Genomic DNA, 26,508 nt, shown 5'->3' on the forward strand with positions numbered 1-26,508 from the left:
CGCCACGCGGGGTGGGACCTGCGGGCCAGGGCGGCTCGCTCACCGGTGGGCGGGGCCTGCGGCTCAGGGCGGCTCGCTCATTGGTGCTCGCAGCCAGGCCCCGCCCCGCACGCCTCGCCCCGCCCCCTGCCGGCGCGTGCCTCTTGTTTTGCTCTCAGGGGAGCGCGGCGCGCAGCCCCGTGACTTCACCGCGCGCCTTTAAAGGGACCGCGCGGCGACAGTGGCGGACTCGGCGCGTCCCGCGGGAGGGAAGCGGCGGGCGGAGCCGCATCTCCAGGTACGTTCCGCTGTGCTCTAGCCCTACCTACGGCGGGCAGGTGTGGGCCCGCAGTCGGATACGGGTGGGGCGGCTCTAGGACAGGTGCGGGACGGCACGGTGCGGCGGGCGCGTGTCGAGCTGCGGCCGTCGGGCCGTTCCTGCGCCGCACACCTCGGCGGTGCCGCTCGGGCCCGGGAAGCGCCGCGGGCGGCTTCACCCCTCCGGGGAAACGCAGGAGTGTCCGTCTGCAGAGCCGGTGTCGGGAGGCGGCGCCGGGCGGACCGGCTCTCCTCGGGCGGTTCAGGGGGATCCCGGGTCCCGCCCCCACCTGCACGCGGCGGGCGGCGCCCCCCTCCCGGGCAGACTTTGCCCCCGCGGTGCGCGGATCGGTGCTTGCCGGGCCGCTCCCTTCGCGCTGCCGCCACGGACGGAGATGTTCTGCTGACGGCCGACTCTCCGCACAGTAAGGGATGAAGCGGCTCTGCCCCGCGGTGCTCCCCCCTCCCCTTCCCGTTGGGCGTTGTGTTTCTGCTCTATTGAAAAGCCCGAGGAGAGCCCCGCGTTCCGTCGGGTAAATTCGTTTGAGAAGCGGCAGTTGATTAGCGAGCCCATTAACTTGAATTATTCGTTTACAATTCCAGTTTTATTAGTTAAGAATAGAAGTCTTGGGAGTAGAAAGAACTGCGCTATACAAATATCAAGGTTCAGGGATGACCTATGCGTAAAACTTGCGTTTATTCTTAATCAAGTCTTCTTTCGACATAGAAGGATTTCTGGGAAGCGCAGCTGGGGGCAGAGCCGTGGGGCCGGGGCTGAGCGCTGCCATGGTGCTCCCAGCGGAGGGCGGGTGAACGATAACAGCCATCCCTACATCGCAAACAAAACGCGTCTGTGTTTGCGTGGCATTTTGCCACCATCCTCTTCTTGAAGTTTAAGAAAACCGATGGCATTGCTCCTTTGTTGCGTTTTTCTTTACTTGCATCTTCCGTTTCTCTCTTTGAACTTCTTTAAAGTTGCTTTTATGTATCTCAAGAGCTGGGTGTGTATTTTAGCTGCCAGTTCCTTTATAGGCTGCACCTAACCCTGTCACATTTCTGCGTGAGATCTTTTGTAAACATTTTCATGCAGGTTTGTGCTTAGTTTCTCATCTGCTTCATTCCTTATCTTTTTTGTATATCGTTTGTGTAATTCTGCACTCTGATGCTCCATCAGTTTCTCCTTTGGGCAGGTGGTTCTTCAGTAAGATGGAATATTGGGAATGCTTTCATGTAATTCCTGCTGCTCTCCTTGAGTCCCCCAGGGTGCTCCTGGTGCCTCGCGCTGAGCTCGGTGCTGAGTGCAGTGTTTATGAGCGAGCTCCTTGCTTCATGGTGTAGATCATGGGGAGGTATTATGGGGACCAGTTGAAGAGAACAGCCTTGTGCTGCTAATCCAGGCATAACCCCGGGTGGCAAGGAGCCATTCTTTAAGAGCATCCTTGAAAGAAGTTGGAATTTGGAATGCTTTGTGCTGATGGAGTTGTTTTTCTTGGGGGTTTAGTAGCGCAAAGAGGGACTGTGGCAATGGCAACAGTAGCTACTTGCTCAGGATTGTTTTCCTTTGCCTTTTATGTGGTCCTTTATGGTGATTTGGGACCTTCCTGTTGGTGAAAATTGTCACTTGAAGTTCTGGTGCCTGTGGCAGGCTCAGCTCAGGGCCCCTCTGCTTTATGTCACACAGCATAAGCACTGTGGGTGTCTCTGCTGCAAACAGTTCTATTAACCTCATCTCCCTTGGAGTGAAGGAATGCCGGTTATAGTAGCATTTTCTCAGCGCTATTAAACAAAATATTTGGAATTGCTACTGACAAAGCAGTGAGTTAAACTGTGATGAGAAAAGCATGGTGTGGAGTTGCATGCTGATTATCAAGGCAAATCTCTGCTCTTCTACATTATGAGGATGATTTCCTTTATTTCTCACTCCAATGGGTGTTCAGGTAATGATCCCTGCAGGACTTCTACCTGACTTCTGACTCTCTCAAAAGATGTTGGTTCTGTGTGGTACCATCAAACCAACTTATCTAGGATAAAGTTACATGATCAGATTCCGCTTCCTTTTCCTTTGTTTTTCTTTCCCCCCACAGATGTACCCTCCAGAAGAGCATTCTGCTCATACCACAATGCGGTTGTTCTGGCTGTTGCTGCTTTGTGTCCATTGGCTGTCGCCTGTGTTCGCTGGAGGCATCACCCGAGTCTATTACCTGGGGATCCGTGAGGTGGACTGGAATTATGCTCCAACAGGAATGAATGTGATCAGCAACCAAAGCATCACACGTAGCCTGTATGTTTAGTTCTATAAGAACTGAGTCTTGTGCTACCTGAATGGTTTCTGAGTAATTCTGTGCAAGTGTTCTGGGTCATCTAAGCAAGCAGGAGACAGGATCAGCTGTGTGCTTTTTATTAGCTTAATGTTTAACTTCTTTTATCATGAGAACATAGAAGTTGTACCAGTGGGGAAGCGAATAGTCAATTTAATGGAGCATCCAGTGACCAATGCCAGTTATGCTAGAGGGAAGTGAAAGCACTGTAATAGAGCAGATTGTGCAGTGCTCTGCCCTGAGGTTTGGCATTTCCTACTTCCAGCTGGTGATGTCGGTATCCTGAAGCATGACGACTTTTCACCTCCATGTAAATGACCCCATGGGACTGACTTGTTCTTGTGTAGCTGAGATTTCAAGCCTTGCAGGTGATGGAACTTGCTTAGTGAAACCTTGGGGTTGTTTGGAAAACATTCTGTTTTTCTGAGGGGAGTAAATGTGGAAAGTGCAGTAATCCCTTTGAGTCACCACAAAAACAGTTTGTTCCCAGTTTTCAGAATAACAAACTTTTGTTTTTTGTAGCTTTCCACAAATTTCTAAAGGCGTTTGTTTTAGTCCTTTTTCTATGACAAACTATTTGTTGGCCTGCCCAGTCACTCAGCGCTATGTGCCATAATAAATAGCACCCAGGGGTTTCTACATCTTTCAGAAACACAGCAGGAATAGGAGGAAGTCAGAGGAAAAATGAGGGCTGTCAGTTCAGCATGAGTCCCCTCTCTCTGGAGATGCCAAATAAGCTCAGTTTCTTTGCAGGAAAAGAAGCTCCCCAGGGTCAGGCTGAATCAAGGTGATGCAGGTGTTTTTCATTGGTACCTGCAGTGGTAACGAATGCAGTATTTATGGTTTACTTTCTCTTCGAGTATGCAAATAGAAGAAATGAGAAGCTGTTAAACTCTTCTAAAGCTGTCACTGTGAACAGTTAGCTAATGGCACTCCTATGTGCAGCGATAGCAGAAGTGAAACTGCTAGCAGTAAGAATTGGTAGGAGAATGGCAGATGTAGTAAAATGGTAGAAGAATCCTTTAGTTTGAAAGGGATGGGCTATGTGGAGAAAGATTGCAGTAAAGTATGAATTACCCACATACTTTGATACTGGCTAGAGGGGTGACTTCACAAACATGAGCTTAAGACTGTATAGCTTGAGCCCAGCCCCTCACAGCTCTGAATGAGAGAGGCAGTGTTTTGTCTTTTGGTCTTTGCTGTCCGCCTTCTGGAGATGAGCACTGGCTTTGCCAATTTCAGAGCAGTGAGCATTGCTTCAGTCCTAATGGGGGGAGGGGGGGTTGGGAGTAACCTGAGCTCTCATCTCCGCCTGTCTCCTTCATATCTGAGCCATGACTCATCTCTTTATCTACTAAGAAATAGTCAGAAAGAGCAAATATACTCATGTCTTGAACTTTAGCACCTCTGGAAGCTGTAATGTGCTGGGTGTATACCTGCTGTGCTTGCCTGTTATTCTGCAAGTAAGTGGCAATCTGAGTAGAAAGGCTTCTTTCAGGCTGCAGATCTCAGTTAGAGAGCTGTGACACTATTATTATTTTTAACCTTGTGAGCCAGCAACAAACCCTACAAAGGCATTGAGATGTGTTTCCAAAACACAACGAAGGCTGAAGCAGGAGAGGGAAGGGCTTTGTTCTTCCTTGTGTCCCTTGCAGGTGACTGCTGGAGAAGTGCCATCCTTCCCACCCTGTGGTTTGTATAGCTCAGGGATGTGCTCTGTGTCCTTCCGTGATGAATTCAGGATGAGGCCATGGCTGTGTGTCAGCAGGAGTTTGCACCCACGTGTACCTGTGGCTCTGTTTCCAGCCTCACAGAGCTGTTAGCTGCCCAGTGTCCTCTGAATTTTGTGTAGCAGACGAAGCTGTTGGCTGTGCTGCCCATTTTGTGCATGGGCTGCCATTCCCCTCACAGCAGTCAGAGATGGGAAGCAGATGTTTGCTGCTGGGTATGGATGTATTAGGGTGGAGCACGGGAGGTTTCTGTGATGCTGAAAGCTTTGAGGCTTACCTGAGAGCAGCAGTAACACACAGCTTTCTCCAGTGTTACATTCTGTTTTGTGTAATGTGTGACTCACACTGCCTTCCTCTCTTCTGAATTTAACAGAAAGGCCTCAGTGTTCCTCCAGCCTGGCAAGGACAGGATAGGAGGTACATACAAGAAATCTGTCTATAAGCAATACACAGACTCCACCTACACCACTGAGATTCCCAAACCGGCGTGGCTGGGGTTCCTTGGGCCCATCATCCGAGCAGAAGTGGGAGATACCATTAAAGTACACCTGAAAAACTTTGCCAGTCGGCCATATACAATCCATCCTCACGGTGTCTTCTACGAGAAGGGCTCTGAAGGTAAATGAACCACTGCCATAAAAGAGATGGATTTTTCTGGTTGGGAACTGAGGAGTATGTGCTGAGAAGTGTTTGTAAAGAAACCAAAGACTTGGTTAGCCCAGAGCTGTGTTGCTGGAAAGCAGCTGTACTTTGGTCTGTACTAATCCAGCACTGTGACTTGACTTAGCTTCATGGATTTGGGAGCAGTCTTCTGACCTGGGCATTGCAGTACACAGTCCGGAATTCTTGATTTTCATAGAACCTCTAAAAGTTGCTTGTGGGAGGGTGGCACAGGAGAAGAGTTGTAGTAATTCTTTGAAGTGTTCCTAAGAATAAAGTATGAGGCCAAGGAGCTGCTATTTCAAGCAGCCCTAGAAACTTGCTGGGAGGCTGACTGGCACGTGGTATTCAAGGCAAAGCAGTGGTAGGCAGAATGAGAATAGCCTTTCTGACTCTGCTAGCCTGTATGTTGGGCAAGTTGCCTTACAGTGGTTCTTTGCCTTGGTTTCTTTTTGAGAGAGTGGTGTTGAAATGCTGTTTCAACCTTGGGATGCTGAGTCTTGCTTTGAAAGATGCTATCCAACTACTTGTATGCAGCTATCTGAGTGTGAGAGGCTCATTATAAGGCTATGTGTATGAATATTTCTGCTCTTCTTGAATGGATGTTGATTGCTCAATTGTTCTAGGATCCCTGTATCCCGATATGTCCCCCCAGGATCAGAAGAAGGATGATGCTGTCTTCCCAGGAGGGAGTTACACCTACACTTGGACTGTCCCTGAAGATCACAGCCCGACAGCTGATGATCCGAACTGCTTGACCTGGATTTATCACTCTCACATTGATGCACCAAAGGATATTGCATCTGGGTTAATTGGGCCCTTGGTAACGTGCAAAGAAGGTAAGAAGAAGGGAAAGCAACTGAGGACTGCAGTTTCTGGTTGTGAAGATTTTGTGGTGACTTGAACAGAGGCAGGATGAAAGGATGCTCTGGTGGGCAGCTCACAACTTTGTATGGAAAATGTGATGTGACTGGAGATGACAGCACCTGTGTTCTGGTTGGGATCCAGTCATTAAGTTACCTTTATCCCGTTGTGGCCAGGTAGATGAGTTCGTAGGTTTGATTGAGAGGGCTATTTGAATCCATTGTAAGAGAAGGAATTTTGCTTGAGACCTAGTTTGTATATTTTAAAAATAGAGACGCTGATTGATTTCAGTGCTCAGAACACTCAAGGAGTTCTAGTTCAGCCATGCAGAGCTAGAGCTGTGCTGGACTGAGCTAGCAGGGTTATATCAGAAGTGCATGAAATTGCTGGAATGCTGCAGTGTGCCAGAATGGTGGAGAAAGCATCCATCTCTATTTTGTGTGATAAGCTGTTATTTTTCTATTGCTGCTGTAAGCCTTTAAAACTGATGTCTGCTTTTCTGCACAAATGGGCATTCAATCTTCTTTGCTCTCACCCTAGGAATACTGACAGGCACTTCTCAAAGGCGCCAGGATGTGGATGTTGATTTCTTCCTGATGTTCAGTGTGGTGGATGAGAACTTAAGCTGGTACTTGGATGAGAACATTGCATCATTCTGCACAGATCCGGGATCTGTAGACAAAGAAGACGAGGAATTCCAAGAGAGCAACAAAATGCATGGTCAGTGTCAGTTCTGTAAAGCTGCTGCCTTTGCCCAGATGCTCTGGATGCGTCAGTGCTCTGATATCTTGAAATGCACTTTCTGCTGTTGTATGCCAGGCTGTGGGTAGAGAGGAAAAGGGATATAGAAAGCTCTGAGATCACATGCTAAGCAAACTAGCACAGAAACTGTGTAGCAGCTCCAAGGAAAAAAAGTATTTTGTTTTACTCTTTGGCTTGAGTGAGTCTGTTAGTTGTTTGAAGAGTCTGAAAAATGGTTTGTGTTACAAAATGAGTTGTAGAGCCAAGCTCTCCAGAACAAAAAGAGGAAGGTTGGTTCTGGCTAGTTTCCTACTTCAAATGTGTCTGTGCTGTGACCTGCAGGCAGAAGCTCTGATGGCCCTTTTTCTAACCTCTGGTTTTAACTTGCTTGCCTCTTCAGCTATCAATGGTTTTGTGTTTGGGAATCTCCCTGCGCTGACAATGTGTGCTGGGGATCATGTTGCGTGGCACCTCTTTGGCATGGGCAATGAAATTGACATTCATACAGCCTACTTCCATGGAGAAACACTCAGCATTCGAGGCCATAGGACAGATGTGGCCAGCCTCTTCCCAGCCACTTTTGTTACAGCAGACATGATCCCTGGTAACCCTGGGAGATGGCTACTGAGCTGTCAGCTCAATGATCACATACAAGGTAAGACAGAGGCTGGAATCTGTTCTGCACTCCGTGGCTTCCCTTTTTTTACTCCCAGCGTCCATCACTGTCCCCATCACAGGTCTTGTGATGTACAGCGTGATGGGGAGCTGTGCCTTGGGCAGCATTCCCACTACAAATGTCTGTAGTTAAATGACCATACTTGTATAAGATATGGTCAACTGGCCATTAATATATAGGTCAAACTTACTGGGGGTGGTGTGATGTTCTACATTAGTTGCTGGTGAATGATAAATTTGACACAGCTGAAGGTTAAGATGAGGCAGCGCCCTAAAAATGCTAGTTCCTTTAAGAATCCCTGGTGTGATATGTCAGAAGAAGACTCTATTTGCTGTCTGTCCATACTTATGAAGCATCCAAAATTTAAGTGTAAGAAGCTCTGCTCACCATAAAGAAGCTCCTTTCTGTGGGAACAACCTAATCACCTCCCAGCCATGTACCTTCTGGGACAGCAGAGGAGGAATGTCTGGTTTCTGGTAGGAAGGTGCTCTGTTCAGTGGCTGAGAGGTGTAACATTAAGCCCATGTGTCCTCCACCCTGCTGTGGGCAGCTGGGATGGCTGCCATCTATGAAGTCCGTCCATGTTCTCGGCAAGCTCCGGAGCCCACCCTGCAGGGCAGAATTCGGAAGTACTACATAGCTGCAAAGGAGGTGCAGTGGGACTATGGACCTTCAGGACGTGACAGCAGCAGTGGGAAACAGCTGAGTGAGGCGGGCAGGTGAGCTGATGGTCTTGCAGCTGTGGTTGGGGGTCTCTAGTCTGCTGGGGGAGGCTGGTAAGATAATGTGGGGTTTATTTCTTAGCAAGCTACGTGCCTGCAGTTTGCATGGAGTGGCCCATATAGAAATGTCAGCTGCGATAGCTGGGCTGTACTGAATGCAGTACTGGGTATCTCAGGGGATTTCACATGAAAGTATGCTGTTGTTTCATAGCCTTACCTACAAGCTCCAAGAGTCCCAGTTTGTGTAGAATGCGAGCTGCTGCTTTTGTCTCTGGGCTTCATTGCTGCTTGTCATGTCTGACCTAGGAAGAAATATAGAGATCTGATGAGCTGTTAAGCAAATAGGTCTTGCAGCAGACACAGGGTGGCAGAGCTAACCTGCAGATATGCTTCAGTGTAGCCCTGCTGCAGCAAGCAATTTCTCAGAAATCAAATGTAGTAACCTCCATGACATCCTTCCATCCCACGTGTCAGATGGTTTGATAGTGGCTGGTTGAGTGGTTTCCCTTTCAGACTTTGGCAAACTGAAACAAAGGCATGCCCCTCTCTCCATTCCTTTTCCTAAGAAGCTGCTGGAGAGAGAAGTGCAGAGAGGTTAATGATTTACCCAAAGCCCTGCAGTGACTCTTGCAGACCTTAGAACTGAAAGCTGTGACTGGTCCTTGTGACCAAACTGCCTCTCCTGAAGGGCAGGTTATATCTGTGAAATGCTGAGGATGGTGACAGGAGAGAGAAATCTTTACAGCTGTAATGTATTTTTGGTTATGATTGCGGCTGTCCCCTGTGCTGCGTCCTGTCTTCCCATTTACTGTGCTGCCCTCATTTGAATATCTTGCGGGGAGATGTGCCTCTGAACCTGGCAGTCTCACTGGGAGAGGGCTCTGAATGAGCATAGCTGGTAGACGAGCCTGGTGGGTGGAAATGCTTCACAGAGATGCTGCTAATCCTGGAGATGCCACTGGCTTTGCCAGAGGGGTGTGTTGGGGGGGGTCTGTTTAGGGTCCCTGTGGGAAGGAAGCAGGAGAAAAGGACTGATTTCTTTTTTTCATAAGAATGACCTGTTATCTGCTTTTTGTTTAGCCCTGCTGAGCCGTTTTTCAAGCGTAGCCTCTACCGAATTGGGGGAGTCTATTGGAAGGTGAAGTATGTGGAGTATACTGATGAGAGCTTCCGTGAGGAAAAGCAGCAGTCTGAAGAAGAGAAACACCTTGGGATACTTGGTAGGAATCATCCAGCAGCACAAATCCTCTTCTGGTGCCAATAAGCGTGATGGGCTGATGTAAAGAGTGCCCTTGTTTCTTATGTTTTGATGTAGTTTTACTTAAGAGCGAGGCAGGTGGGCTGAAGAAATCTGATGGTAGAGCATAGGGAATTGCCTTTCTGCCATAGCACTTTTTAGGGGGGTCAGCAGTAAGGACTGGAGACGCACATTATGGTATTTGTGACAGTATAGTGTTTGTGACTGGAGTGAGCCTACAGTTCTGCTGAGTATCACCAGGGTGTGCTACAAATCCCCTGCTCACAGAAAGCTTCCACTTCAGTGCTGTCTGTGATAGCCAGGTATCAGTGGTGAACAAAACTAAGAGTACAGGGAGTCCGCAAGGGCAAATGAGTCATGTAAGGGCTGTGACGTATGCAGTAGGAGCACATATACGTGTGGTCCAATTTCCTGCCATCAGTGGAGACTAATGACAGCAGAAATTAATGATAGCGATACTGGGAGAGGCCACCGGAGGAAAGAGCACATGGAATAAAACACAAACCTGTGGGAAGAGAATAAGGGTTGTTATTACCAGCAATAGCCACAGGGAGACAAGCGACTGAGGGTAATCTTGTGTATGACTTCATAAGAGTTGTGGGCATTTTTTTTTACTAAAATAAACAGGAGAGAAACAAAGAAAATCAAGGTCAGATAAGCAACGTCCAGAGGGAGAGCTGCACAGACTCAAACTCATCCTCCATCCACCTCTGTTCCTAATCTGTTCCCATCTACCTTGGATGAAAGGTGGCCCTGCCTTGCTTGGTTCACCTGGTTGTCCTGGGATTTGCTCTGTTGTTGACAGGCTTTCTCCGCTGTTTGTGTAGGTCCTGTGATAAAAGCTGAAGTTGGTGATACCATCCTGGTGACGTTTGCTAACAAAGCCTCCTGGCCATTCAGCATCCAGCCTCATGGAGTGTCCTATGGGAAGGCATGGGAAGGGATGCGGTACCATGATGGTTTGTGGCTCATTTATTTGTATTAATTCAATATTCTTCCTGGTGGTAGAGATCCACAGCCCGTTCCTCTTCTGTGCTGGAAGTTCCTGCAGCCAGGAAGGACTGAATGTGCCCAGGAGCTGGGTGGAACTCTGTGTGGTCCTCTGGGTCTGTCTGAGGAAGAAGTGAAGGTGTCTTTCAGCAGGGCTTATGCCCAGGGAGAGTGTCTGAGGTAGCATGGTCCAAAGGTACCATTTTCACCTGAGAAATAGTAAAACTAAACCTCAGATTGTTTCTGTTTGAGACCTACTGAGCAGAGGAGCGTGCCGACTGCATTCCAGCTTGGGTAGTCCATGTACTTCCAACACATGTCCTAGATGTAGTAATATCCACTTACTTGCTGTCAGCATGTCCATCTCTGCCTTGATACCAGGAAGGGGATTGTGAGAGCGGCTGTGTGCTTTCTGAACACTTTACGTTGTATCTCAGATGTCCTGTGACATGCATGAAAGTGTGAATGGTGAGATGTGACTGGGTTTGCACAGAGACCTTGAGAATAACCATGCTCATCTGTTTTTGAAGGTGTGTCCCAAAATGGGGTGTCTGTTCCACCTCTGCACAACTTTACATACACTTGGACTGTACCGAGTCATGCTGGGCCGACATCCAGTGACCCTCCCTGCCTGACCTGGATGTACAGCTCTGCTGTGGACCCCATCAGAGACACCAGCTCAGGCTTGGTGGGCCCTCTGGTCATCTGCAAGCCGGGCACTTTGGATGACAACAACAAACAGGTAACAAGGACTCTTCCTGAGTCTCTTACCAGATTCTTTGTATCCCTGAAGGGAAAGGAAACATCCTCAAAACATTGAAAGTAAACATGTGACAGTATGAGTCCAGGAGAGTCTAATCTAAGTCAGAAGGCAGGTTAACATCAATGCACTTGGGTACTGCAAGTCTGGTGGGAAAGGCCAGCATTCTGGACATCCAGGGGCTGCCCTTGAAATAGTTTCTGGGCTTTGTTTTAAAACTTGAATGTGAATGCACCCTGGGTGTGACTTCATAGGTATCTTTGACCCTTGAGAGTTGTAGTGGACTGCCTGAAAATACTCTTTTCAGAGCAAAAGGAATATTCATTGCAGCCTTAAGGAATGCTTAGGAGCCATCTTGATGTGCAGGTGAAAATCTGCATAGTGTGCTCAAATGATTGCGATGCTTTCAGTTCTGGGAGAGCCTCACTTGTTCTGCAACTTCAGCTCATTTTCAAGCAAAGCTTACTACAACAACTGACAATCTGTATCAGTCTCTGGTTATGATGAAAGAGAAGTGAAATCTGGAAGATGAGCAGAACTTGCTCTTGGAATTTCAGTTAGGGACAGCTCTACTAAATGCAGTAAGTCTGGGGAAGGCAGTAAATCAGCCTGGGGAAGTGCAAGACATTAACAGACTTGTGTTGTGAGAGATGGTAGGCAGCAGAACAGCCTGGTGTCATCCTTCCTATCTGGCAGTTTAGATCAGGGAGTGGCTGCACTAGTGAGCTAGCTGAGCAGAGAGAATCGTGAGTGTATTAAGTCCACTGTGTGAAGGAGATATGGTAATGATAAAACCTTTTCAGTATTGAGAGGGAATAAACAGAACAGGTGGACTTATCTGGAAATGTATGATGGTATAAGCCATCTGGGGCAGCAGTTCTGGCTCCATGATATTAGGCAACCCTTTAATGGTTAATTGGGAAAGATACAAAGCCATTCCTCTTACACCAACGTGCCGCAAACTGCAAAATGCTTAGCCCTGTCTACAGGGTGTGTTTTCCTGTAGGAAACAGATACCGAAATAAGCATCTAGACAGTACTGGCAATGTTCTGTTAGTGGGGAAACACCATCCTATGCAATGCATCTCTTAGAGTTAATGTTTTTTTTTTTAAGGCTTCAGGGCAATACAAAATTCCCAAACCAAGGCCTGTGGTAGGAGAATGGAGGGTTGGGTTGTGATTGTAAGCCTGCCCCATTGGCCAGCTTTCAGGTCTAATTCAGATGAGTGGCGAAACCTATATGTAAATGTAAGCATGGTGGGGAAAGAGGCAGTGTTGTCATGCTCCTCACCTGATCTTGATCTCTTCACTTGTGTGGCATACCAGGGCAAACCTGAGAGTGGTGCCTCTTGTAGAGCAGAACTAAAACACTCAAAATGAGCAAAGGGCAGAGCCCTGCCCTCAATGAGCCAAGTCATGAGAGAAGGGGGAAAATAAGAGACAAAGCAGTTTGATCTGTAAGGGTAGTTAATGGGTACATTTTAAAAATTAACAGCCATCATTGTGATTGTATCTTAGAAAGGTATCGACAAAGAATTTTACCTTCTCTTCAGTGTGTTTGATGAGAACCTCAGCTGGTATTTAAGTGCAAACATAAAGTACTATTTGAGGATGGAAGAGACTTCTCTGAAAAAGGATGATGGCTTTGAGGAATCGAACAGGATGCATGGTATGGCCTGATGCTGTTCTGTGGGCAGCAGGAGTGAACCTGCCAAACATGGCTCTGTGCTCACCCAAAGTCTGAGCTGGGAAGCTGGAGTGGCTGTGTGTTGTGCTGGGCTGAAATTAAGCAAGGCCAGGGAGTGGGTGGGATGTGGGATAAGAAGAGCTGCTGTCTTGGAAAGTCTGTCCTGAGTGTGTTCAGGGGTGAATTATGTACGAGGAAGATGCTTTTCCAGTGGTATGCTTGCCCTATCCAGGTAGATGCACAGAATAAACCTCCTGGCTGATATCTACCAGAGAGTGAATTGTTTTGTCCTTTGCAGCCATTAATGGATTTATGTTTGGTAACTTGCCTGGGCTGGATATATGTGAAGGAGACAACGTGTCCTGGCACCTTCTGGGATTGGGCAGTGAAGCAGACGTACATGGAGCTGTGTTTCAGGGAAACACTCTGAAGATGAATGGGATGCGGAAAGATTCAGCCAACTTATTCCCCCATACGTTTGCTACTGCCTTTATGCAACCTGACAACAAAGGTAAGAGTCTGCACGTTTAACTCAGCATCAGGAAAAGTCGCTGGTTGTAATAGTTGTTACAGTGTGAACTCTTGCATATTACAGGCTGAGCTGTGCATTACAGCTTGTTTGGCCCTATTTACAAGCCCAAAGCTCTTGTCTCTGCATCTGATTCCAGAGGAGAATGGGAGATACAGGACCTTGTCCCATTATCCCAGACTGATTCCTTAAGCTGTTGCTTCCTATTTAGTATTTGTAATAATAGCTCTGATGGATGCTGCTGCCTGTGATCCATAGAAACATGTGGCCATACCATTCGGAATGAAGTAGCAGAGTTGTCATGGTGTGCAGAGGCTCACAATAACAGACCCATGTCTTCCCAGTTTGGGAGTTAGGCACACAGTACTACTTCTCCATCACACTGTGGCCTCAGCTGCTGCTTGTCTCCTCCCCTTCAGCTTTTGCACGCTAGATCTCTTGCTTAACTAGCAAAGGTAGCATAGTTGTCACCTCCTTGGTTTCTTTGTGTCTAATAAGCTGCTTGTTGTGTGTAAGATGGCCTCCTGAGGTAATTTTTATGTGGAACTTTGTGTTGTTCCTTATTGGTTTCTCTGTCAACCCCTTTTAATCTCAGCCTATGGCAACCCAGCTCCCTAAACAAACACTCAGATAAGCACAACACACATACTGATGTCAGCCATGTCACACGCTGCGGGCAGCACTGCTTCCTGGGATCTTTGAAGTAGCTGATGTCCTGTTTGTGCTGCCTCCCGCAGGGACTTTTGAGATCTACTGCCAGACGAGCAATCATTACCAGGCTGGAATGAGGGAGCAGTACTCGGTTTCCAATTGCAACAGGAGGGCTCTGTCTCCTGCTGTTCCATACACAGCAGTACGCACATACTACATAGTGGCAGAGGAGATGGAGTGGGACTATGTGCCAGACCGGAGCTGGGAGAGGGAGCGGCACAACCACTCTGCAGAGAGGTACAGCCCTGAGCTGGGGAACCCTGGGCAAGGGTTTTCAACAGACCTCAGTCAAGTCTGTTAGAGTGTCTTGGCCATGTGTGACATGGTGCTGTGCTATGGCATGTACCCAGTGCCATGGGGACTGGTGGCACAGCCCAGGTGTCACTGCTAGTCTTTGCAGCTGAAGCAGATCTCTGGGAAACCTGTCGACTGCTGAGCCCTGTACCACGGGCTCACTGACTGTGCCTTGTGAGCATTTGAGTAACACAGCACTTGTTCTGTACTTCTCAGCTATGCCGATATATTTTTGAGCAATAAGGATGGACTGATTGGCTCCAGGTACAAGAAAGCAGTTTACAGGGAGTACACAGATGGGACCTTCCAGACCCCTAAGGCCAGGATAAATGGTGACGAACACCTGGGGATACTAGGTAAGGAAATGTGCAGAGTCTTCCATTCACATGGGTGGTGCTTGGGCTAAGGGCTGTAACCTGAACGCCACCTGCATACTCGGGTGTCTGCTGTGTATGCCAGCAAGAAGAAATCCAGAGTGTCTCTGTCCAGATTCGCCAGCTTTGGAGAAAGCAGTAAAGAGGGTCCTGAGTACAGCCTCTAGTAGAAAGCTGAGTTTTCATGCCTGTGTTTGCTGCCAGTTTTCTTCCGTGCCTGAAGCAAAGCATTTTTCACATCTGCATTTCTCAATGGAGCAATCTGTCTTCTGTAGAGCAGTCAGAGAGATGTAGGTGAAAATCTGCAGGTATGAAAGGTTTTTGAAGGGGGGATGAGAAACACTACGGTGTTGATGGAAGTCTGTGGAGGCCTTTCTTTGAACCCAGGACTGCAAGTGGTGGCAGGGCAGGAATGTTGAGGCAGTGTGTGCCATATGTGATGCTCTCAGTCCATGTTGAGTATTACCAGTTTTGTTTTTTTTTATCAAAAGCATCAAATGATAAAAAAAAATATGGAGTTTGGTATAGCAGTATTCAGAAATTAAGACCTAGTTGGATGGGGCACAGCTAAAACATGCAACTGCCTTCATTTCCCTCATTGAGAGTTGGGACTGTCCTCCAATTCTCTCTTCTGGTGGTAGAGCTATGGTAGTGAAGAGTGAGGGGAGCATCATATGTATTATAAGGGAATATTTCTGGGAGAGGAGGATGAGAAAAGTAGGGAGTAATCTTAGGAGATATGGTAGTTCTTGCTGGTCTCAAAGTACATTACTACAATTTTCAGGTCCTTTTCTGTGGGCAGAAGTGGGAGAGATTCTCAATGTTGTATTCAAGAACAGTGCTTCACGACCCTACTCCATTCATGCCCACGGGGTGCTGGAAAGGCAGACAGGACAGCCACAAGTAGCACATCCTGGTAAGTCACAGTGTTCTCCAGCCTTAATCCTGCTCAAAGTTAGGAAGTCAATTTTAGCCTACAGCTAGATTGTTTCTTTAAATAGGCTTAGATGTACTCATTGAGGTCTGGAACAGAAGAAAAACTGATCTTTCAGGTTCACTGTGTTTTTTGTGACTGTCACTTATGTGGGCAGCCCAGGGTAGTTTTTGTGTTTCTGCTCTGACTTTGGGGTAAATGCAGCACATGTTTTCTCCACGGTCTTGTCCTCAACACTGAGCCTGGTCTGTCTGTAAGGAGGCTGATCACTGTTCTTAGCTCGGTTGCTGGCCTGGCAGCCCTGGTCTGATGGACTGTGATGGGAGGAGTCCTGCTCTTCTTCATGGTCTGTCCTTGTTGCAGTGTGCACAGCTGCTTTTCGGGATGCTGACTGAAGTTTTGTTCATGGACCAGATGTCCATTTATGTAACTTTTGGTCCCCTTCAAGTACTATCATCTTCAGAGAAGGTTGTCTCTGCAACAAACAAGCTTTCAGTTGGGCCCTGTCTTTCTGAGATATATTGCTAGTAAGCAAATTATTAACCTTGAAAAGGAATTTGAGTATCATAAACTTCAAAGAGGTGAAAGATCATCTCAAACACCACTGGTGCTGAAGAGGGGCAGAATTCCCTTGGTCTGGTCTAGTCTTAAACATGGCATAAGACTGAATTGTGCCAATTCCAGTTAGTGTGCATCTCTTCTCCCCCCTCTGCTTTGTTTGTGAGAGGGGAGCTTCCATCCTTCCTTTCAGCACCAGTGAATGATGCAACATCCTGCAGAATGGGTTGTAATTCTGAGACAAGGTGGTCTTTTGTTTTTGTTGTGCTTTGTGCTGCTCAAAAAGTTGGTGACTCCATTTATCACAGTGGTGCTAATGGTGCTTCTGTCCTCAGGTGACATAGTGACATACCAATGGGAAATTCCTGAGAGGTCTGGTCCAGGGCCAGATGATTCAGCCTGTGTTCCTTGGATCTACTACTCCATGGTAGACCCAGTGAAGGTAAAACATAAGAAATTAGAACTAGAAAAGCATGGTTAGACCAATTTTTGTCCCATCTAGAAAACAATGCAACTTGAGTACGTTTCAGGAGTTGGCCCAGGTGAAAGGCAGAAAAACCACTCAGTTGGCATATCTATCATTCTCTTGGGAGAGGGGATCCTCTAAATCTGCCCTGGTATTTGTCACTATTTTCCTAATGCAAACCTACATAAAATAATTCCATATCATGCTGAAATTAACCTTTCCTCGGTCACTTGCAGGATGTGAGAGCATCTCCCAGTGAGTTCTTGCTTCTGTTGGTGAGAACTTTAATTCAGGAGGGCAGAAATTGTCCAAATTTAGGCTAGATGGATAAAATAGGGAAATGTAGAGCTTTCCTGAGATCTGCTGTTGTAGCACTGATCTCACAGGGGAAACAACCTGAGTGATGCTGCAGTAAAGCATCACATTCAACCTGGAGACAGTGGGCTTTTCCTTTCAAGTTCTGGATGTTTTTACAGCCTTAGACTGGGGATTATTGTTATACCATTCACATTTGACTTCTTGATTTGCATTTATGAGAGCATGTGTAGTCTGTCCTTGTGCTCAGCTAGTTGATTGTTAGCAATGAGAGTACATACACAGCAGCACAGTGTAAGTGGGGTGTGATGCAGGGAGCAGTTGCTGAAGGGTGAAGAGCTCAGATTTTTTTTTTTCCCCTTCCTTTGGATTAGGATATGTACAGTGGTCTGATCGGACCCCTGAAGGTCTGCAGGAAAGGGGCACTGCGAGCTGATGGCATCAGGAAGGATGTGAAGAGGGAGTTTGCTCTCCTGTTCCTGGTTTTTGATGAAAATCAGTCCTGGTACTTAGAGGAGAATGTGAAGCGTTACAGCAGTGGAAGTCACAAGGATATTGACCTGCTGGATGAGAAGTTTGTGGAAAGCAACAAAATGCACGGTAATGCTGGCTGGGCTCCTAGGCACCCAGCTGTCACCATCTGTGTGCAGTTGGTATTGACCCTCTGACTTCTATAAGCAGTCAGAAAGGCTGAGAAAATGAGAGCCTGACTTCTGGTGAATTCCCTCACCCTTTTCCTTCAATGTTGGCACAAAGAAAATATAAAACTCTGTTGTTCCCAGTATTGTAGGACATATGCCACAGATCTTCACAGATCTTTGATCTCCAATGAAGGCTAATCATTATGACTGTCATTCTCAGTAGAAATAACAAGACATGGGCCAGATAGGTTAATATCAGATGTGTCTGAGTGACTCTGGACAGCAGATATTAAATGTGAAATGAATGTGTCAGACTGATTTCATTCTATTCGTTTTGGGACCATTATAGTGTTACATTTCAGATAAGTTGGCCAGGCTGTGTGATGGCAATACACAGACAGGTTCTCTTATCTGATTACAGAAAATTGTCCCTACCATAGCAGAATTAACAAACTTCCTCTAAAATCATGTGTTATTTATGGTTCCTTCCATACTGTGTCTGTTTTTCCACCTAAAGTATTCTCAGCAAAACCAGCCCCTAGGCAGCTGCAGAGATGAGAACAGCAAAGAGTTTTGTTGTGCTATTATTACTGCTTATTTTATATAGGCAATATAAAGCATGTCCAAATACTAATCTCTGTTAAGTTACAATTGTCAGCCCAATATTTTAGCTAGTAAGGCAACACACTAAAGCTGACTGCTTGCTTTGGGCTGCAGAAAGTGCCAATGGCACATCTGGGAGTAAAACATGAGATGTCCTGTTTTCAGATAGGTCACTTCCAATATTTTTTTTCCTCTACTGTCATCTAAGCATGGCAGTTGCCCTGAGTACCTCATTCAGCTCACTCACTGTTTTGGTTTCTTTTCTGCATTTGCAGTTAAAGCATTATTCCTTCTAGCTATGCTAATTATGGAATTAAGTCCCACCATGTAGTGATTTCTTTTTTCCCCCTACATGATTAGCACACAATGTGTGCAGGCAGCATAAGGCACACAGAATAACAGGGTTCCTGTTGGCAGAAATTAGCTGTTGTCGTTCAGCAAGTAAATGTTTCTGAGTTGTGTGTATTTGTGTATATTCCCCTTGCTTCGAGCCAAGCTCTGGGTTTTCAGCAAGTAATTTTTATAGATTTATTTGGTATGAATTACAGTATGGCTTTAGATGCGAGCTGCATCTTCTGTATCTGTTAACAGAATGAATGTGTAGTTTGTCTGTAGATAGTGCCAAGCTGTTGTATGGAAGGTGTGAAATGCTGATGCTGTGGTTCCTAGATGAGCTTTGAAGCATCTAACTTGTCCTGCATTTTCTTCCTCTGAGGTGATTCAGTGTCTTTACCATTCCAATAATAGTCTTTTCTACTTTTTTCCCATGTGTCATTCAATGCCCAGCTATCAATGGGAGGCTCTATGCAAACTTGCCTGGGCTGACCATGTTTGAAGGAGAGTGGGTGAACTGGTACCTGCTGGGAATGGGGCAGGAGATTGATGTCCACACAGTCCATTTTCATGCCGAGACCTTCATATACAAGGTAAGAAGATCCTCCTGATAATAAAGTGACCTGATCACTGATATCATTGCATTTGCATGACTCTGACTGGAACTTCTTGAATGGTTTCACAGAAACAGTGCACAACTAGGAGGGGAAGGTGGTATTACATGCCCAGACTTGACAGGCTGAGCCTCTATTTTTAGCTGACATATCTAGCTAATGCTTCTTTGTCTTAGGCATTACTGTAACTGAGAAAGCAAACACAGTACAGCCCTGGAGGTGTTCTTTGGAATGTTCTGTAGAGCTTTTATTAACTGTAGTAGCACTGAAGTGGTCTCCAGTGAAGCTGACAGAATTCTAGAGGTGTTCTTGAAGGGATGCATGGAGTGCTGCATGCTTACAGACCCCTTTCTCTTCCACAGAGTGGCAAAAGCTATAGAGCAGATGTTGTGGATCTCTTTCCTGGGACCTTTGAAATGGTGGAGATGCTGGCTGGGAACCCTGGGACGTGGCTGCTTCACTGCCATGTGTCTGATCATATTCATGCTGGCATGGAGATACTCTTCCAAGTCTTGCCCAGACAAGGTAAGAAATAATCACTCCTTGCTGTCATCAAACATGTAACAGCATATTCTATTAATGCTGCTAAATTCTGTTTGCATCACATTTAGCAACTCTTGTACCATAAACGGCTAGTTAATTGAGCAGATAATTGCCATTAATACATTCCCTTTGAATGTGGTAATACCTGCAGCTGGAGGTAATAAATTGGTTTCTGGAGCTTACTTTGCATAGGGTATTATGAGATTTATTTTAGCTTGAGTTTGCGAAGCAAGGGTCAGCCATCAGCTAGCAATTGTTCTTGATAAGAATATCACTAGTTGAAAGTCAGGTCTGCCTTCTGGACTCAATTTGTTCAGCCCAACACTTTATCACCCACTTCTTGCTTCCTTTCAGAGCCAGTGCCTGCAGTTCTGAACTACAATGAAGGTAATGTATGGTTTGCACTGCTAAGTAGTGTCTGTGTGTGAGGCAAAGGATTAGAGATCTCCTGTCAGTATGGAGACCTAGATTTGTGCTAGAATGAGGGGAGAAGGGAGGAGCACAGACATCATATACAGCCTCATCAGCCAGACAGTGTTAGCCTGATGTTTGGCTACTGATGGGTAATAGGGAGGTTCCTGGTAAGTAAGTTAGCTTATCTGTTTCTTACATATCTGTGCTTTGATAAAAATAAGATGCTTGGGCTTGTTTGACCTTGTTAGGTCAAAAAACTCAGTGGTCTCATACCCTGCTTTACTTCTGCATATGAATTTATCACACAAGCAGAGATTTGAAGGGCTTGTAAAGGAAGATGCTGTGAAGGAGGTGATTTTTTTTTCTTATTCCTTTCAATTGAAACTCACAAGGATCATAGATTAGTTTTTTTTTTCCTTCTTGGACTGTCAGTGCCTGTATGGTTGAGAGAATGTTCACATTAAGTCCCTCCAGCAGTCACAGTGGGTGCACCAACAAGCACAACTTCTGGTCTGTTTTACCCCCAGGGAAAGTGTTTAAGCACATGCTGTCAGTCCTTAAGGTGTTTCAAAGAGTGGAAGGCTGAGTAGAATGAGGGAAAGGGAAAGTAGTAGACCACTTTTTTTACAGTTTTCCATAAAATGGAGGTAATGTAATGTAGGTAACATTTGGAGGAGTTAGTGGTGGTGTGTTCTTCCCTTTTTTTTCTCTTTATAACTACTCCTGTATTTCTCAGCTGCTTTGAATAAATCCAGCTGAGCTGGTTTCAGAGTCAGCTTCAATTGGCTGAAAATACAACCATCTTTCTACAAAGCTTCAGTCTTTGTACTGACAATTCTGCTGTCTTCTCAACAATGTTTTCCTCAGTGAATGGGTGTGAAGAAGAGAAGTAGGAAATGCGGTTTTGACAGCTGTAGTGTGACAATATTTAAGTAACTTGTTTTTGTATTTACTTGAGCATCAGCCTATGTGTGCTTATGAAGTAAGAACCTTGACGGAGGGTTGCTGTCTGTGCCAATAGCTGCCTTTCTCAGAGGGTTTTTGCTGTTTCACTATGGAAGCAGAAGAGCTTGGGATGTGAAGTGACACTGCTGGCATGGCTGAGCAAGTGCACTCTGAGAAGTGGGCAGCAGCAGAAGCCACACACGGGCAGCCTGGAGCAGAGTGGGGACCTTGCAAGAGCCCCAGTCCAGATGTGTGTTCTCATCTCAGTTCTTCTCCTAGCTCAGCCACTGCTGCTTTGCACAACCTCTGACCGCCTTCCTCATGAGTGGGTTAGCAGTGATTAGCTGGTAGGGCTGGAATAGTGGTGAGACATGCTGGGGTTGTGGGATGGAGTAGAGTAGGGAAGGAACCATTTACTCTCAAATTTCTGACCTGAGTGGTGTGGGTCTGTTGGGTTGATGGTGACTGGTCTGTTTTAGCTTGCTTGGATTGTGTTGGGTCATTCTTTTGCTCTTTTTCCCTATTTCTCAGAACCTTTCAGTACCAGTGAGGGTGGGAAATAATACAGCTTTTTTTTTTTTCTCCTCTCAGAGGCACAACCTGAGGATGAGGATGACTCCCAGAAGGTCAGGCTTTTTGGAGCTAAGTTGCCTCTAGGGCAGGTGGAAGCTGCAGTCATTACTCTAGCTGTTATAGGATTGGTCCTCCTCCTGATTGCTGCCTTCCTCCTGGGAGTCGTCATCTACCTCCGGAGGCAAAGGAAGCTGAGACTCAACCGGAGGTCTATTCTGGATGACGGATTCAAACTCATGTCTAAAAAGAATTCAGGGCTATAACAGCCACGTGCAAACTCTGGCTGTATCTGCATTGTGAGCACTGTCTGCAGCAAAGACTTCGGGGCATCACTTCCATTGCACACTGGGCTTCTAGGAGCCAAGGAGGGGGATCCTTTCAACTGAATGAAGGCAAACAATGGGAGTAAAAGGTCCTTCTAAAATACTTCTCATCCATAAGAAAGGAAAGAATTCCCCTATTTTCTTCTCTCCATAACAGATTTGGTCTTCAGCAGAAGCTCTTGGACCAAATCCAGTCTTACTCTGTTGCCAGAGCTGAGTTGGGCATTGTCTCACAACCAAACTGTGAGCCTTTATTCCCCCCCACCCCCGGTTAAGTTAATCTGTGGATCTGTGGTTTTAAGTGTGGATTTTTTTTTTCTGATGAATCAAGTAAGAATGCAGTAGACAAAATGTTAATTTAAAGTTGGATTGCTGTTTTTTTTTGATGAGTAATTGGGCAGATGTAAATTCAGGGCAAAGCATGTCACAGTGTCTGAGCTGCATCGGGGAGCATGGCAACAGTTGTGTCTCACTATTAGCCTTGCTGATGAATCCTTGTGCAGCACCTGGGGCAGTGTGTTCTGAGCACAGGTGTCTTGTGCTGGGAGATGAAGCTTCCCTGTGCTGCAGAGCATCTGGTGACTTCCCTGTGCCACAGTTCTGCTGGTGGAATGCTGCAGCCCAGCATCTGTACAGCTCCTTTGCAGCAGGATTGAGGCTGCTGTGGTGTTTTATGGCGTGGTTTGCTCTCATACATTTCCCTGAAGTTCTCTCAGTTCAGCTGCTGCCATGTTACTGCCATAAGCTGAGCAGAGGCTCAGTGCAGTGTGACCTGGGATTTGTGCTTGGGGCACAAGTGTGGGAGTGCTCCCACCCATGGAGTGTCAGCAGTTGTACTGCTGTGACAGCCCTGGGAGGGGCTGCCGCTGCAGTGCCTGCACTCACCCAAGGGGATGTGGGCCATGAGAACTGCCAGGAGTGAGTGCTGCTGGTGAGTGGGGTGGCACAGCCCTGGCAGTCCCCAGGCCACGTGCCTGCCATCAGGCAGTGCCTGTCCTCCCAGGGTCATACTGCCCTGTGTGGTGGCACCGAGCTGCTCCATGTGTGCCTGTCTGCCTGCTCTGCTGAGCCCCTGTGTGCATCTGTGCTTATGTACTTCTGTCCCTGGTCTTAAATTGGAAAAGGTAGAAAAATCCTTTCTGGGTGTCTTTCAGTGGCAATTAAAGCAGAGCTAGCTGAGTGGCTCTAATAACAAGGAACTGCTGTGGGCTGTTTAGGTGTATCACTCTTTTATTTAGAGCGGTGGTTATGATGTTCTTAATCATGCACGATTCATATTGGGTCCAGCTGCTCTTTCCTTTGGCAAATGAGGAGAAAGTTCATTAATTTCCTTCCATTATAGTTCATTAAGCCTGGTGAGGAGCTGGAGGGCTGTTGAGTGCTCTGAACATGAGCGCTCTGCTCATTGTAAGCCCCAGTTCAGCTGCTGCTGCTACAGGCTTCCCCCTCCTGGGCAGACTTTAGCTCTGTCATCAGGAGTAAAAATTGTGCAGGAAACTTTCATTTTCCCCCCACTTTGCAAAAAATAAATAAATAAAAAATTATCCCCTTGTGCTGAGAGAAAAATGAGTTGTTTTAAATGTATTCATCTACAAATAGAAAGGAGGAAGTCATCCTTTCTTCACTACTTTGACTGTGTTTTAGTGCTGGCTATGAAGCAGGGCAGGGAAGCATGGGGGCTGGAGCAGGATCTCCACATCCCATGTATTCCTTACCCAGCAGGCTGCCAGGGTTTCTCCAGTGTGGTACTGGGTCTGGGTTGATGGGATGGTGCTGGAGGTCTGCTCTCCAGCCTTGTCCCCAGGCCAGGGAGGGAGCCTCACTGAGCAGCTCTTCTGGTTGGAAAAGACATGGCAAAGCTTTCTGTTGGAGGGGGCAACAGCTGTGACAAGCAGTTCATCAGTGACTTCATGACTGCCTCATATCAGAAGTTGGTTCTGCCAGCTGGCGTGAGTATGTGGAGGAGATGTTTCACAGTTCTGGTGTCTGCGAGCTGCCTGCAGCCTGTGAGCAAATGTTTGCATTGGCATCAAGCCTTCTCTCTCAGCGCCTGACAGCATCTCCTTTCTGCTCATCCCTGATGCATAGACGGCCACCAACATGTCACCTCAGCTTGAAGAGAGCACAGGAAAGAAAGGCAGAACCAGGCTCAGCACTGCTGCTCTGGGACACGCAGTGGGATGGCACTCCTCTTTTCATTTTACTCCTAGTTTGTGATACTTCATGGTTTCTGAGCTCTTTAAAAATATAATGAGAAAAGTGCCCTGTGTTTGTCTGTTTCTTTTTGAGACCATGCAGAGGAGGGTGTGGGTAACCCTTATGGTTCAACCTGAAGCAGGATCTGGTGTGATGTGCATCTGTGACACCTCTAAAAATGGGGACAGAGGTGTAAGAATGCAATTGCTCTGTGCTGAGCTGAGGCAATAAACCTGGGGCTGCTCCCACTTCTTTCATCCATGCGAAGTAAACTACGTGAGGAAAACTCTGTCGTGGTTTGAGTTGGATCACAGAACAGCTGAGGTTGTCTTGTCCAGCCCTTGCTCAGCAGGGACACCTGTGGCAGGTTACCCAGCACGGTGTTCAGGCTGATGTTAATAACTCTATGAATGGTTTCAGATGGTAAATACAAAAAAGGATTGAAAGTGTACCCATGTGGGCACAGGGAGTGAAATGCAGGCATCCATGTGTTTAGATAGCTTAATGCTATAGGAAACTAACAAAACACCCTGTTTCACTTTGTAGTGCTGTTATAAGTACAGGACATTTTTATCTTTATAGAAGAACTCACTTTTGATGGGTTTCTTTTGTGGGATATGCATAAGAAGCAGCTGATGCTTCCTATTGTATTTGCTTACAGCAGTACTTTGTCTGCAGCTCTTCCTGGGCCCCAGTCAGGTTTGATAACCTTTTCAGATATTCATCTGCAGGCCCGCTCACCTACATAAAGTCACCAGCCTCCTCCTAGGCTGTCACAGGTGACTGCAGAGCTGAGTTACTCATTTACATGGCAGCAGGTGGATGTTTGCAGCAAGGCTGAAATGAAAAGCCCTCTATTAGTGCTGCCATCATGCTCAGTAATGGGCATAATCAACCTGTGGCACTTAGTGGGAGCACCATTTCTGCTGTGCCCTGTCAGTGCTAGGGCTGTGCTCCAGCCCACGTTCCTTTATGCTCCTGCTCATGCTGTGAATATGAGATATACACAAGTCAAAAAGCCTTCAGGATTTGCGTACAGAAGCATAAGAGGTGGTCTTGTTTCTTGTTTTTGTTAAAGTCAGTAAAAGTCAGATTAACCCGAGGCACACTGTAGAAATAGACTAACACTGGTAATTGCCTGAGTGCCTTTCATGTGTAATGTAGTCTTTGGTTCTGAATTAAATAATGCACAGCTCTGTGCAATATGTAACCACCATGCAGACTATTTGCTGTGGATATAATTTTGTTGGCCCAGCAAATCACAGGAATGCTGTAAGCCCAGAGCTGTGTGCACAAACTGCCTGGGGAAAGGAGCTGGAGTACAACAGCTTCAAAGTGATCTGCAGGAGCACAGAGATGGATCTGAATGCAGGCAAAGGCTGGCATTCCTCTTGTTCCTACCCACTGTTACAACTGTCAGCAGGGCCGTTTACCAAAGCATTTCTACGATGTTGTCATGTTGTTACCAGTTCTTACAGCTGTTCTGCCTGTTGGCTGCTCTCACTGGTAGGTACCTGTCCATGCAAATACACAGGAGGAGGAGTTTTAGAGTTGTCATTAGGATAAAAGGAGCATCACCAAGAAAGCTGAGCTTGAAAAAGAGAAAGTGCCAAGGGAGGATAGCAGCAAGGATTTTTGTTGAACAGTGGAAATAAGAGAAAGCGGTGTCTGAGATATTTGCTCCCTCTTGCACCGTGTTTGAATCACCAGGATAACAATGGTAACCTCTCTAAGCTGTTGCTCCCGGAGATGTCCCTGGGCTGTCAGCACCTGCAGAGCCCAGAGGGCACCTGATGAGCAGCACCAGCTTGGTGCTGGGCTCAGCCTTGTGGCAGCCTGGGCAGCTCCCCTACCAGCAGCCCTCCTGCACCCGTCTGCATCTTTGGAGAGCAGTTTCACTCATTGCAGCAATGCTCAAAATAACTTACAGAGAAAGCACGTCTATTATAAAATGCTAGTGACCACAATAAGGCACAAGGTGGGAGAAGAGTAGCTGTCTGTCCTCATACCCAAAGATTAGCCAAGGAAGAAGGCCTGACCTGCTACAGCTGGAATAGCAGTTACCTGGGCTGGGACTGCTACCACATGGCCTGGCCTTGAGTTGGTCCCTTCTCTTGCAGCCATTGGTTCTGAATCAAGGCACTTTCCAAAAAGTGCCAACAAGCGCTTGGAAGCAAAGCTCTGCTTTAGCACAGCAGCTTCCACTTCCTCCTGAGCTCAAATCCTTCTGACTCCTTCAGTCTTTCTACACTTCACCCAAAGATTTGGCTGCAAGCTTTGTTTTGTGGAACAGCTCATAGCTCTTGGCTCTCTCTGCAGTTGGTAGAAGCCCTCATCTTGCAGGTCTGGCAGACCCAGCCAGGGCCCCTTGTGCTCATGGCCAACCTACACAGCCGCCTCCCGGTGCTGCAGTCACGACTCTCCTGCTTTCAGTGATGC

General features: G+C 46.8%; 1 protein-coding gene across 5 annotated transcripts; it reads left to right on the forward strand.

Annotated features, from left to right (window-relative positions):
• Window positions 1-166: 166 nt before the first annotated feature.
• HEPH (hephaestin) lies at window positions 167-24,136 on the forward strand. Of its 5 annotated transcripts, none has more exons than XM_040699963.2 (21): window positions 167-830; window positions 2,382-2,578; window positions 4,719-4,963; window positions 5,632-5,844; window positions 6,410-6,589; window positions 7,011-7,265; window positions 7,837-8,005; window positions 9,089-9,228; window positions 10,094-10,225; window positions 10,787-10,998; window positions 12,535-12,685; window positions 13,002-13,214; window positions 13,970-14,180; window positions 14,454-14,593; window positions 15,396-15,527; window positions 16,439-16,545; window positions 17,259-17,484; window positions 18,915-19,054; window positions 19,438-19,600; window positions 19,973-20,005; window positions 21,569-24,136. In XM_040699963.2, exons 2-21 carry the CDS (start codon window positions 2,382-2,384, stop codon window positions 21,811-21,813), a joined length of 3,504 nt encoding a protein of 1,167 aa, XP_040555897.1. In that variant the 5' UTR covers window positions 167-830; the 3' UTR covers window positions 21,814-24,136. The 5 variants fall into 5 exon arrangements, with proteins under 5 accessions (XP_040555897.1, XP_004940583.2, XP_420165.5 ...); XM_004940526.5 differs by having other exon boundaries at window positions 167-722; XM_420165.8 differs by having other exon boundaries at window positions 167-277.
• Window positions 24,137-26,508: the final 2,372 nt, after the last annotated feature.

This window comes from Gallus gallus, chromosome 4, assembly GCF_016699485.2.
Source record: "Gallus gallus isolate bGalGal1 chromosome 4, bGalGal1.mat.broiler.GRCg7b, whole genome shotgun sequence".
Taxonomy (NCBI): Eukaryota; Metazoa; Chordata; class Aves; order Galliformes; family Phasianidae; genus Gallus; species Gallus gallus.